Below are 14,125 nucleotides of genomic sequence, written 5' to 3' on the forward strand. Positions count from 1 at the left end.
AATGTGGACTTGAAACTCACTGCCGTTGGGAGTTGTCTTTTTCTGCATGGGCTTGAGCTTATCAATGTCATTCCTAAATGTTAATTCTTAGATGTGAGCACAGCACTCAAGAAAAGGTCCAATGAAGGTGCATCCTAGAAATCATGCTTGCGCTCCATCAAGATGTCAGACTAACCTTATTTTCTTTCATGCAAGTTTGTCAGATTGACAGCCATGTGTGTACGTGTTAGTGTACAGGTGTGCATGTGGGGGGAGGAGAGGGATGAATGTTCTAGACATGATTCTAAGTTTTAGTAAAAATTTAACAAAATATTTCATCCTGTTCTTAAGTGAAAAAATGTGAAGGTATAGATTTTTAATTGTACAATTACACAAATCTGAAAAGAGCTCAGTGGCTCACTTTTACCTCTTAGGGCAAGGTTCTTAACTTTGTGTCTGATAAAGTAAGTCATGGATCCTTCTCAGAACGTTTTTTAAATGAAAACAAACAAACAGGATTACACACTCAACCAATCTTATTGAAATAGGAAAATATTTTTAAAAAAACAAGTTTACAGACTCCAGCTTAAAAATCATCACTGTAGGACAACATAAAAACTTAATCACAATCTGGTTCCAGATGGCCAGGCAAACACAGGCTTACCTGCTGCTGGTCCTTGAATCTGACACATTTCCCACCTCTGTTTGAACACAGATTGTCCCCAAGTTTGGAATGCTTTTTCTCACTCCCATCTCTGAGAATCACTCCTTTCCTTCAAAAACTCAGCTTCTTTGCTATTTTCTTTGGAAAACCTTTCCCAATTCCCTTTCTCCATCAGTCAATAAGCAATTATTAAACGTGCCCTATGTTTCTGGCACCATACCAAGCAATGGAATTGATCACTTTTGTGCCTAATGGTTTATGGGTTTTATCTACCAATCAAATACAATCTCCCTGAAGGCATTTTGCCTTTTTATATCTAATACCTAGAACTTAGTGCCTTACATATAAGTGCTTAACAAATATTTGTTAGATTGGATTGAATATTGGAGGGATACAGAGAAGTATACAGATATACACTGATTAAGCATAGTAAAGGAATTTTATTGGGATGAGAACTTGGTATTCGACAAAAACTGCTGAGCAAACTGGAAAGCAGTCTGGTAGAAACTAAGTACAGACCAATATCTCATACCACATATACCAAGATAAAATCCAAACAGATACATGACTTGGACATAAAGGATGACATTATAAACAAAGAAGCAAGGAAATTATCTGACAGATATTTAGATAGAAAAAGAATTCATGACCAAACAAAAGATAAAGAAGTTCACAGGAAGTAAAATGAACAATTGTGATTACATAAAATTAAAAAGGTTTTGTACAAAGTTAATGCATCTAAAATTAAGAGGAAGTCGACAGAAAAAAAATCTTTGCAGCAAGTTTCTCTAATACAAGCTCTTCATATACAAAATATATGTGTGTAGCTATCTATATATATATATATATATATATGGAATTGATTATAATTTATAAAAATAAAAGCTATAATTGGTAAATGGTCAAAGGATATGAACAGGCATTTTTCAGAGAAGAAATCCAAGTCCAGTAGTCATACAATAGCCATACAAAAAGAAATGTTCTAAATCACTATCAATTAGAGAAATGCCAAATAAAATAACTCTGAGATTCCACCTCACTTCCATGATATTAGATAAGTTAGTAACAACAAAAAGACAAAGTGAAAGGGTTGTGAGAAAACAGGTAAGTTAATACACTATTGGAACTGTGCAGTAGTCTAGCCATTCTGGAAAGCAAGTTTAAAGTATGCCCCAAAGGTTATTAAATTGTGAATACTTCCTACCCAGCAATGCCAGTAGTAGGTTGTATACTCTTTAAAAAGACAAAAGAACGAAAAAAAGGACTCTCATGTACAGAATATATATAGTAGTTTTTTTTGGAGTATTAAAAGAATAGAAAACTGAGAGGATCCATCAACTAGAAAACAGTTGAACAAGTTTTGGTACTGACTGTGATGGAATATTGTTGTGCTATAAGAAATGGAGATGTTTTCAGAGAAACCTGGGAAGTCTTGTTTGAACTCATGAAAAATGAAGTGAGGACCACCAGTATAACAATTTATACATTACCATTGTGTTATAAAGACAATTTTGAAAGTCTTTAGAATTTAGAACTCTGAGCAACAAAATGACCCACATAACAATTTAGGAGGATTCATGATGGAACATGCTACAATGAGGGGAGATTTGAGAGCAAATGAAAGCTTTTTTTTTTTTTTGGACATGTCCATTGGAAGGATTTGTTTTGCTTGACTATACATATTTGCAACAGTGGTTGCTTTTGTTTTTCGGTAAGGTAGAAGGAGGGAAACAATGTGGATTTTTGTTGGTTGAAAAGTATAAAAAAGTTAAATTTTTTAAAAGGGTAGTAATGATGAATGGTAACAACTACGGAGTATGAGGATAGCTTCAGGGAGAAGGTAGTGCCTGAACTGAGCCTTGAAGAATAGATTCTGAAACAGAGATAAAGATACCTGAAAGGCAGGAATTTGAAGGTGGCTAAGGAAGGAAACCTAGCAGGTGTCAAAGCACAAGGATGTTTGCACAAATGTTGTCAGCAGGGCACATGACTTATGGTTAAATAAAGTGTTTTAGTGCAGAATTCTCTAGAGACCAGAACCTGGTCTGATCTCCACTGCAAATTTATCAAAACTAGACCAAGACTGGGGGGAGGGACAGCTTATAATATATTAAGATCCATACACTGGACCCATCATGTGGTGCCTCTGGACAACTGATCTGGAAACTAAGCAGGTGATTCCTTAATTGCCTCAAATACTCCACTAAAAAAGTCTTTCTAATGTTTGAGGCTGTGGCTTTGTACAGAAACAGGCACCTTCAAGCAAAATGCAATGGAGAAGTTCAGAAAGTTATGTGATGCCAAAACTGAATTTATATTGGATAATTATGGAACCTGCTGACGAGATTCATAGTAGTATAGAGTACTGAATTTAGACTCAGGAGGCAGATTTTGAATCCTGGTTCTGCTGCTTACAGTACTTACCTGTATGACTTTTGAGGGATCTACAGCCTCTCTGGGCCTGTTTCCTCAACAGGATGATGAGAATGTTGAAAGAGATGTTCTCTGACTTTTGTGGCCAAGATTCCAAAATTAAACTCTTCTTGACTGTAGGGAAAACCTTGGTGAGGCCCTTTCAAGCGCTTCCCCCCTTTGCAATTCCTCAAGTATCATCCTTATTCTAAACATCGGAGTGGTCACTAAAAATAACCCAGTTACAAATGTCAAGTGGAAGAAATTCTCAATATGAAGGATGGAACTCAGAATGAATTAGATTGTTTGATATGACTTCTAACATGTTTTCTGCCATAAACCATCACTCCTTCAAATTACTTTTCTTTCCTTCTTTAATCTATTTCTCAATTATTAAGTTTTTCCTTTTTCCAGATCCCAAATATGAACCTGCGAGGTAATTGGGCCACCACGTACGCATCCACTTCATCCTCTGGTTGAACGCCTGCTGAGAGAAGCCTGTGACTCGGCCCCTATTTGATCTGTTTATGCCTAAAGTTATGCTGTCTCCAACTACTAGTCTTACCTATGACTTGATGGCCAAATAGCACACTCCTCAGAGAGACTGTCAGTCCAGAATTTGCAAGGTGGGGCTAAAATGTTTGTTCCAAGATGCTACTGTTGAACAGCAGGTTAGATGAAGAATAATGTCAAAACATTATCTTTGGCCTCAAAAAGCTGTGATGAGCCTCTGTACTCTCCTGATTCTAACGTTCCCTGCCTTGCTATGCTGGCCCAATGTACCAAGGAAAACAGAAAACATTCTTAGCAGTCATTTTGATAGGGATTTCTTTTAGTAGCCTGGAATTTAAGCTTAGGTGCAAAACAGTTTATTTGTTATTTATCTAAGAGATATTGTGTTTAGTTACTATGAGAAAAAAAAAAACCAAAAGTACATGCTTTAAGACTGAAATAAACCAAGTTTCTTGCTTCCTCCAGTTCCTGGCCCATCATCTTTCTTTTCTTAACCATGTTTCTCTTGTGGTTGGTAAAGGCAGAAGACACTCTGGATGTGAAATCAGAGGCACCTGTTATCCCTTTTTGTGGGACGTCAAAAAGACTTCATTTTCCTCATCTGTAAAATGAAGAGCTGGAGTTTTTTCCAATTCATCTTATAATCTTATGACTCTGTAACTTGCTTTTCTGCTTGTTTATATTACCCTCAGTCTTTGTTCTCGATATAAATCCATAGGTAGTATTATGTTCATAATTCTCAGGTTTCTGCCCTTTTAAAACCTTAAGGTTTACCCTTAAACTCACAACATTCAGCATCTCAGATGTGCTTTCCCTATGGAGTCATGCTTTCAACAAATAAGTCGTCATTCAGTAAAAATTAATTCTTTGGAACATTCACATAGATTCAAGATTATCAAAAATAAGACATCCAAAAAAGCTATACATCTTAGGATCTCTGATTATGCTTTACCATTGAGGCCACAGAATCACACCAAATTGGCAGAAAGCCAGTTCTAAGTATTAGACACATTTCCCAGCTACTTCTAAATCATACCATATATACTTGGGCTCTCTTCCTCTCACTCTGGACTCCAAACATGAGACCACGAGAACTCAACTAGGTGGATTCTCATTGTTCTTGCCCAGCTTCTGTGGTTTAATTTTTTTGTTGTTTGCCAACCATGTCCTCCTTTCTTTACCTTTTTTCAGCTCTAATGGTCATCTTCCTCTATTAGAATGTAAGCTCCTCAAAGGCAGTGACTAACTTGCCTGTTTTTTATTTGTATTCTTCTTGCTTAGCATAGTATCTTTCATATAACAAGCACATGTGATTATTCATTCATCCAGTCATTCACAGAAACCACAAGAAAGCTGCCCACCTTCCCCAATGCCAGCCCGCGTCTCCTATCGACACTACTCTATAGCCACCAGAAAGCATGAAAAGGGACAATGAAATCACTTTTGGGGAGTGGAATGGAGGATCCCATCTGAAAACAGAAGGGAAAGAACAAATTGAAAATCTGTTACTTGTCTAGAAGAGGGGTACCATTCAGACTTGGGACAGAAATAAGTTAGAAGGGGATAAGCAGGGACAGCCTACAGATAGACAACTTTGTAAAACATTTGAGATGGTGATAGCTTGAGGCTCACTTACTTCCCAGGACCTTGAGACTATTTCTCATAGGGGCAGCTAGATGGCTCAGTGAATAAAGGTACAGGGCCTGGAATCAGGAGGTCTGACCTCAGACACTTAACACACTTCCTAGATGTGAGAACTTGAACAAGTCACTTAACCCCAACTGCCTCATTAAAAAAGAAAGAAAGAAAGAAAATAGATGAACTATATTAAAATAAGAAAACAGACATATAGAGACTATTCCCCTCCAGTCAACTCCTATTTATTAGGGGGTTGCTTATATGGGTCACTGAATTATCTAAAGCCCTTTGCTTTCTGTTCTTTCTTACATTCTCTTTGGTCATTTCAATTATCCATGCTCTCTTTGTTAGTTAACATTCACAGATAATTGCAAAAACAAAGGCAATTTTTAAAAATAAGAATTAATGCTACTATCAATTAAGTGACATCTACATCATTGTCTGTTATCTGAGTAAAGTCCAAATAAGACCAAATTATTTACCTTTTGGTGGGGGTGGGCAGGAAACAGAAGGTTGAGATGGTGGAGAGAATATGAATTTCTAAATGCTTAATTCACTATGACAAAGCACACAAAATAACACAAGCAATGCTTCAGTGACAAATGCAGGTCTTCCAACCTCCATCTTCTCCACAGGGCTATAAACATTATTAAATTTTATTAACAAAAAACTTTGTACATTTCTTTTAATACATTTGGAATTTTACATCTAGGTAAAATAACAGCACATTCAAATTTTACCATTTATACAAATTGTTACAGAATAACAACCAGTGGGCTAAGTAAAATAAACCACACTGATTTATACTTTTGTAAAGTATCTACAAAAATGATTTGACAATTTCTTTAAAATCCCCCTGAACATATAAAAATAAATTAATTTTTACTTTTTCAATTAAATCTACCAATTAGAAATATTACAAATCAAAATATCAATGCTTTCTTATTAATTTTTCACAATACAAAACAGATTCACAAAACCTTATTTACAGAAATGAGGTAAGAACTGTGCAATGTTTAACCAAGAGACATATTGCAGAATTTAACATGTTCTTCCAGCTAAGTACACAGTGGAGGTCTAATTACAGCTGGGTCTTTTCCACTAATAATTCACACATTTAAGTACAGATCAGTGGTTATTGCCCCAATTGTTTAATTTCTATTCTGCCTTACTGTCACACCAGGGGCTTAGCTACCCTAAGTGGAAGTGTCGTAATACAAGTTTTACCTGTTTTAAACACTGTGGTGTTTCAATCACTGGCAGTAATGGGAAGCAGTTAAACAAAACAAATCTTTCTTACATGTCCACTTTTTTCTTTTCTGGTGACTCATTAGTGGAAAAACACCCAGGTAATAGTTTTGCCTGAGCTATCTACAGTGGCATAGAAAGTTTTAATAAAGGCAGAACCAGAGGAAAGGCTGCTGGTACAATGTCCCAAACTCCCACTGCTTACAAGGACTGCCTACAGTGCAAGCTCCGCTGTCTGGAGCCATTTCAACACAAAGGAGGAGGTACTTCCAGGCACTTGGTTGAGGCCAAACATGACCGACACTTTCCAGAGTGGCCTTCTCTTATGGAAAGGATTTTTTTTATATGAATTGATCTTGTTCACCCAGCAGCCTAAAACTTGCTTAAGGTTATTAATAGCTTTGTGTTATAAAATAAGTCAGTACCGACTCTAAGGTAAAAGCATTTAGCAGTAGACATTACCATCATAACTTGATTAACAATACAGATCAAGTCCCAACACGAAGGAAATCTCTCTAACAAAAAGATTGCCCAAGTCCCAGCTGATGACCCATTTATTTCAAGCAATTTCCAGTACAATAAAATTCCAGTACAAGAAAACATTCTGGATAGTCCCTCAGATTGTGTTAACAGGATTTGACCTGTAGTCAAGCATATCTAGCCACAGCAAAAGATCATGGTTTTGTTGGTTCTTTTTTTCTTTTCAATTTATGTAATAAAAATCAAGTAATTTGTCATTGGAATAAGTCTTCAGTTTTGCTATTTATAAGTCCAATTTGTAACGAAAAATAGTGCAACAACGATATATTTTCTCTTTATGGTCGATGCACTCACTGCATGTACATTGTTGCATTGACAAAAATAATTAGTTGCTGAACTTTCCTTCAAAGTTCATGAAATCTTGGGGAAGAAGGGGAGAAGAGTTCCATTTCAGTGCAACAAAGCAACAAGGAAGTAAATCCAAGCGTTAGAAGAATGTCCTCATGACAAATCATCCTTTGCTGTGCAGTTAGCTCCTTGTTGCATTCTTCATAGTTGCAGAAAGGAGGGCTGCACTAGCAACCATAAGAAGTGCTAAAACAGCAGGATAACGAGTTTCCAAAAGGTTTCTATGGGTCAACTTTTCTCTTGTGCAACAGGCCCAGTTTTATCATTAAGTCTCTGCAATTAAAATTCAAAATATTTTAAATCAAAGTTGGCAAATCAATCTGGGGCAAACAAAACATCCTAAGTCATGATCAGTGCCAAGTAACACAAAATATGATTTTTAGAATAAGGTAGATAGTTCTTTTCTGGAGAGCCAATAGTCTCTGGAGGTTGGGATACTCTAAACTTTATATATAAAAGCAAAATCAAATTGAGCAGCATAGTGAGAGAGATTTAACTCCTCTTATTTTTTTCCAGGGATGCTATTTACGAGGCATGAAAGAGAACACTTTTCTATGGTTATGCTAATTAAATATCTCCAGTTATCCTAGGTTCTGGGCCTTCTTCCTCTCACATCTCTGTATTTCTCCAAAGCTGCCTAAATGTAATAATGTCACCCATATCCTCATCAAGGCTTCATTTCTTCTCCATTTCTGGTCTCTGTTAACCAAAAGATATATTTATATTGCTGTATAATCCAATGTTAGTTGACTTGTAACTTCACCTCATCAGTCTGGCAACAACTTGTGTTTGAAGAACTGGGAAGGAAGACACAAAACTATTCAAAAATCAATATTGAACTATTGAAATTCAAAGAATCAGCAAAATAGTAAAGCTGTGCAACTCAGTCCATGAGAATGACAGTTGTTTCAATATTAAGAAGACAGGGATTGTTCTTAAAAACAGTTGGGGCAATTAAAAAGTAAAAAGTTTAGACGTGGCCAATCAGACAATGAACTGTAAACCTGAGGTTGGCTATGGAAAATTTAGCTAAACACATGCTGAATGAACTCCTTCCTTCTAACAAAAGCCAAATTTGCAGTGTTTAAACTCAGAAAGTATAGAAGAGAAACATTTATAAGGCCAAGAGAAATAACCTGTTTTAGAAACAAGCCCCTATACTTGCTCAAAGCCTCCCTTAGCCATCTCTTTCAAATCCCAAGAGTGCACTTCATTCCAGCATACCTGGCCTGCATTCTGTTGTCATTGCAAACTTGGACTTAGCATTTTACCCTTGGTTGGGTTCATACTTGGCTAACTATAGATTCAATGTTGTTTTGTAATATGAAAATTCTACTACATTCCTTCCACTATTCTTTTTCTTTACACCCTTTTTCAACCTTGAGTTTTTACTTCAATCAAATGTTTTAGGCTAGAACTTGCATGAACATTTTAAATGAGAAAAAGAGAAGTAAAGAAATTCATAAAATTTATTCTAGCAAATGACTGGGATTTATTTACTTTTCTAGGAGGAGAGGAATCAAATTAAAAGAGAATTCAAGAATTAATTTTAGCATAATTGCTTTATTTTAAAACAAAAAGTTTTATATTATTCAAGTAATAGACCAAATTGCACAAAGCAAGGATTTAAAAATAAAATCTAAGTGGCCATGCATTACTGTGTGTGTGTGTGTGTGTAAATTAAAAGAATATCAGAATATAATTGGTGTACAAATATAGCCTGATATAATTAGAAAAGGCATAATAAATTGGCTTAGTTACTTTTAAATTCCCAGTTGCTAAGACAACTGGTTTAAAAATAATTATCAAGGGAACTTTTTATACAAATAAAAACAAAGGTTAGCTAAATCAAAGTTAGTAGGGAAAAGCATTAAATTTGAGTGAGAGAACAGGAGTTCTACTCTGTAGACAGTACTATTCTGTCTGTAATCTCTGGCAACTCACTTTGCTGCCTCTGGGCCCCAAATGACCCTTCTGTAAAGTGAGCACTTCGAACAGATACTTTCTAAGGTTTCCTTTCAGCTGGAAATTCAACGACTAGATCTAATAATTTTACTACTCCCTTGTAATGCACATAGAGTAATGAAGTCTACTTACTGTTACTTTCTGATTGGTATTATCCCCATGAATTGTGAGAAATGGGTTGGTGGTTGATGGATGAAGTGGGGGTGCCTGGGTGCCTGCAAGGAGGTTATTTATGGGTATCTGCGATGGGCCAGGGAGCTGTAGCTGCTGTAGTTCTGGTTGGTGGTGGTGCTGCTGGTGGTGCTGCTGCTGTACTAATTGATAAAGGAGGGCCTGGTGTTGTTCCTAATGAAAAAGAGAGGAAAGAGGTTGGAGAGAAAAACAGGAATAGGGTTACAATGAGTTCTTAATCAATAACATTAGATTAAATCATTAGTAACATTATTACATACGTCACTCTTTAATTGATACCACACTTAAAATCTAATCTTAGATATTTATAAATCTTATTTTCAAATTCACAAGGAATACTCTCCTACTACCTTGTCTGATGAGAAAATAATCCTCTCAAAAAGAACTTTTTCCTAACAAAATGAATTCATAGATTACTCACTAATTTACAAACATACTGGTATTTACAAGTCCAAATAGTACCCAAGAGCTAATTCTTTTCTTGATTTGGTCAAATGAAAATTTCTTATAGCAAAAATTTTCCCACAATCAAAGAAGAAAACGATTATGTCCACGATATTTGTAATGACAACAGGAATAATATGCCCCTAAAACCTTGTCTCTGCAAGAAAAATAGAATTTAAGTGCTTTCAGTCCTAGCCCTAGAAGTCACTTTACACTCAACAATATTTACTAAGGACTTACTTTGCCGCAGAAAGCCTAATAAGGTAATACAATGTGGGCTGGAAATGCAATATCCACTAATTACAGTAACTCTTGATTAAACAGAATGCTCTATTAACCAATTTATTGTATTTTAGAGCCAAGAACATAAGATCCCCAACCTTCCTCTACTTCACCCTTGGCCACAGAGCAACTTCAAAATAAACTTAGTTTTCATCTATACTTACTAAACAGGAAGAGGCAACACCATGCTAACAGTCTTAATGTTCTAGAATATCCTAAATCAAAGTTCTTTGCTATTTACACTACACATACATCATATAGGATATTCTCCAATTACAAAGTCAGGAAACTTGGACTTTCACATTTCAGAAAAGTTTTTTTTAACAACACTTAGGACTTGAAATAAACAAACAAAAAAAAAAGACTTTTTTCTGGTTAATTCCAAGCTAAAAAGAGTTGAATTAAACAGAGCATTCCATCTATTTTCTAGTTATTTGATATTTTGCTAAACAATAAAAATCTACTCCAGGTATCCAAGGACTTTGCTGGGTGTCAGGGGAAAGTTTTTTTTGTATTGAAACATATCAAGGCTAATCCACAAAGAGAAAAAAAAAACTATTTTAGATCCTGGTTGTTTCTAAAGTGAGCTTTGAAAGTATCTAGGGCAAGACTTTTATTTACATATTTCTCATATCAGTAATTTTTTTAAAAATGTACTACGAAAAGCTGTTATATAAGTATTAAAACACATATTCATGACAAAAGAAATTAAGGACTTACAGATGTAAGTTGCTGAGAATTCAACAACTGCTGAAACTGCTGTTGATGTAGAAGTAGTTGTCTTTGTTGATCAGATAATAAGCCTAGTCCAGAGGCACTGAAAAGTAATGATTCAAATTCTGACTTTCCTCCATATAATTTTATGGTTTGTTTCTAGAATAAAAGTCTTTTCATTTGAAATTTTAATGCAGAGACAAAACCAAAAAGACAAAACCAATGGGACAGAAGTGGACACTTATCTCTTCAGTTATTCTGAAGTCAACACATCTACAAATTTTCATTCAATCAAACCCATACTCAACCAGATCTCTATTCCCATGAATTAAACAAAACAAAAGAAACAAACAAACAAACAAAAAAGCCAAAATACAAAAACCTCCCGACTTATTCTACAGAATAACTAATTGTCAGCATTTTAACATACACATCCTAAGTTATCCAAGGGCAATTTGTTTAAAAACAGATCAACATTTTAAACTGAATTTTTTCAAAACAAAAAAACTGACCACAAGTCACATTCAATACCTTAAGCTTTCAGGGAAGGCAGAGAAGGAGGAGAGTGGAAATTAAAAAAAAAAAAATTAATTAATTAAAGGGGGGGGGGCGCCAAAAAAAATTATAAATTTTTTAAAAGTTTTCTAACAATATACTCATTTCTAAAAATCTTGTTTAGTAAAAACATTTTTGAGTTCTGACTATTCACCCACTTATTTCAAGTAATATTCAAAACAAGAGAATTATGGAAAAGCTAAATTATGTGGCCTACTCCCTTAAAATTCATGACATGTTTGCCTTGTATTCTACAACTTAAATTTTTTTTATCTTAATTCTAAAAAGGCAATCAAATGCACAGTTTAAAAAGACTTACTATTCAATAAATAACTAAATCCATAATAACATTATTTCTTTTCAGAATTTATGAAGCTCATGTTAGAAACGATATGAAAATACAGATAATGACATGGGGGCAGAGTGCTTTGAAAAACATAGATAACATAGACCAAAAAAATAACTCAAACAAAAATCTATTGAACTAAAATTTTCCAAGCAAATGTAGATGACAAAAGCAAATCTACGCTGTCTTTCTTTTGAGCATCATCATCATCTTAACAAATGAAAAATATGCCACTCTGTCACTGATTCTGTTATTCACAAATTTCATTTTAAACATCTGGATTAATTTGTTTTGAAAATGCTGTATACACCTCAAATACAAAGAATTCATTTAAGAAAGCTATATTAAGGGGGGAAAATGTGGAAAAAAGTTCAGGTCTTCCTCAAAAAACCTCAAAAACATCAATGCTCCACATGAAGAAGTCCCCAATCCAGTTTCTGTTAAGTTTCTTACCTGTTATTCAGTGTTGTTGGCAGTGGATGTGCTGCATTAGGTGGCACAGTTGTGTGGGTAAGGGAAGAAGGGTTCTGCGATATTGTGACAGGGGTCTGAATGACGCCGTTTAAAGCTCCTACAATTCCATTGATTGCCAGTTGGTTACCTGGCAGAGCTCCAATTATTCCACCCACTGCAGGCACGGCAGGAATGGTGGATGTTACAGTCTGCATGCCGCCAGCCAGCGCCCCCACGGTCACACCATTGACCTGTTGAACTCCAGCCACTCCTGAGCCTTGTTGAGCCGGACTCTGCCCAGCAGGAGGCGGAGTGGAGAGGGCCGAAGAACTGCTGGTGCTTTGTCCACTGGAGGTTAAGTCCTGATGTAGGAAAACAGAAAGCTGAATTGCAAAGAGCTGGTCAATGATTTCTGGAAGAGTTTAACATAAAAGGATAAAAGTGACATACAGCTCTAACACATACATAGCAGGGGAAAAAAAAAAATTAAAAACATGCCAAAATTACCTGATTGAGTGCAGGAAGAGAACTATCAGGTAAAAAGCTGTTTCCTAGATGGGGACTCTTACTGCTGTTTAAGGAATCTGAGGTTGGAGCTAAGAAAAAGAAAAATAACATGAGACTGATAGCCTGGTAAATATACAACTAAAGTAAAAGCTCATGTTAAAGCTAAATGATCCAACAACTGCCAAGGTGAAAATCAAACCTTTTAAAAACTTGTTACAGAAAATAAATGTGCATGCCTAACATAGGATGGAAGGGCTTGGCTGAGTTCACTAACATGGGAAACTCCCCAAGAAGACACTCCCTTCACCACTGCATGTCAGCACCTCCATGGCAATTCAGTCAGAGAGGTGTTGAGCAGGTGTCAGATTCATATAGCCCTAAGTCCAAAGAATTGGGAAAAGTTTAATGAAATAAACAAAAATACAATTCAACACAGTATTACTTTGTAGTTTTTCTCAGTCTAATATATAACTTGCAGGAATCTAATTCTATTTGAATTTAGCCCCATGAGCAAGAACACATGGTCACATGGATAGTTATGTGGAACCCTCCCCCTTTTCTGAGTCCTCTTTGTCCCAGTATGCAAATGTGTGCATGTACATACACACCCCAATTTAGTTCAAAGTTGCTACATAGAAAGGAGGGGAATTTTTGAAAGTTTAGTCAACATTCCTTATATACATTTAAAAAAAAAAAAAGTTTTTCCACTTACCAGTTTGTGCTGGAAATGCATGAACTTGATGATTTGGACTAGGGTTGGTGGTCAGAGTAGGAAAGGGGACAGAGAGCTGGGCATTCAATAACTGAAGACGTTCCTTTTTTGCTGTCAAGTTTTTGATTTGTTCCTCCAATCTTCGATTTTCAACTTGAAGTTGATGTAAGGACTTCAGCATTCCTAGAACTAGTAATCAAAGGACTGATGAGTGGGATGACTTTTAGAAGTTTAAGCTATTTTACAAGGAAAAAAAAAACCCTAAACAACCCAAGCTTGATGAAGCTATGGACAGCATGGCCAGCTGTGCCCTGATCCTTGCCAACATGCATATACTTCCATATAGTTCTAATTATCGTGAGCCCTCTGTTCTCCTCACTGTAGAGTTTATACACACGTTTTCCTGTATGGATGAATGGCCTGATGCTTGTCATTTCTAATGACAGAGTGGATTATCATGGTAATTTGATTTCAATTTTTCAACATTATAAATAGGGCTACTATGAATATTGCTGAACCAATCACCCCCTACTCTATGGAATTACTGCTTGGGGATATATTCTGAGTGATAACTTTTTTCATTATTTGAAATGCTAAAACTATTCCATTGCTT

The 14,125-nt window shown here is 35.7% G+C and overlaps 1 protein-coding gene across 5 annotated transcripts in view; it reads right to left on the reverse strand.

Moving 5' to 3' along the window:
* Positions 1 to 5,831: 5,831 nt before the first annotated feature.
* The window catches only part of MLLT10 (MLLT10 histone lysine methyltransferase DOT1L cofactor), a 205,086-nt gene continuing 196,792 nt past the window's right edge, over positions 5,832 to 14,125 (reverse strand). For 4 of the 5 annotated variants that reach the window (XM_031939880.1, XM_031939876.1, XM_031939877.1 and 1 more), the window contains 6 exons: positions 13,513 to 13,701; positions 12,801 to 12,889; positions 12,294 to 12,655; positions 10,946 to 11,042; positions 9,440 to 9,652; positions 5,832 to 7,615 (listed from right to left, as the gene is read on the reverse strand). In XM_031939880.1, coding sequence (XP_031795740.1) covers positions 7,571 to 7,615; positions 9,440 to 9,652; positions 10,946 to 11,042; positions 12,294 to 12,655; positions 12,801 to 12,889; positions 13,513 to 13,701 — 995 coding nt within the window. In that variant the 3' untranslated portion in view covers positions 5,832 to 7,570. Of the gene's footprint in view, positions 8,140 to 9,439; positions 9,653 to 10,945; positions 11,043 to 12,293; positions 12,656 to 12,800; positions 12,890 to 13,512; positions 13,702 to 14,125 lie in introns of all 5 variants that reach the window. The other variant, XM_031939879.1, reaches the window with a different exon arrangement.

This window comes from Sarcophilus harrisii, chromosome 5 (genome assembly GCF_902635505.1).
Source record: "Sarcophilus harrisii chromosome 5, mSarHar1.11, whole genome shotgun sequence".
In the NCBI taxonomy this organism is placed as follows: Eukaryota; Metazoa; Chordata; class Mammalia; order Dasyuromorphia; family Dasyuridae; genus Sarcophilus; species Sarcophilus harrisii.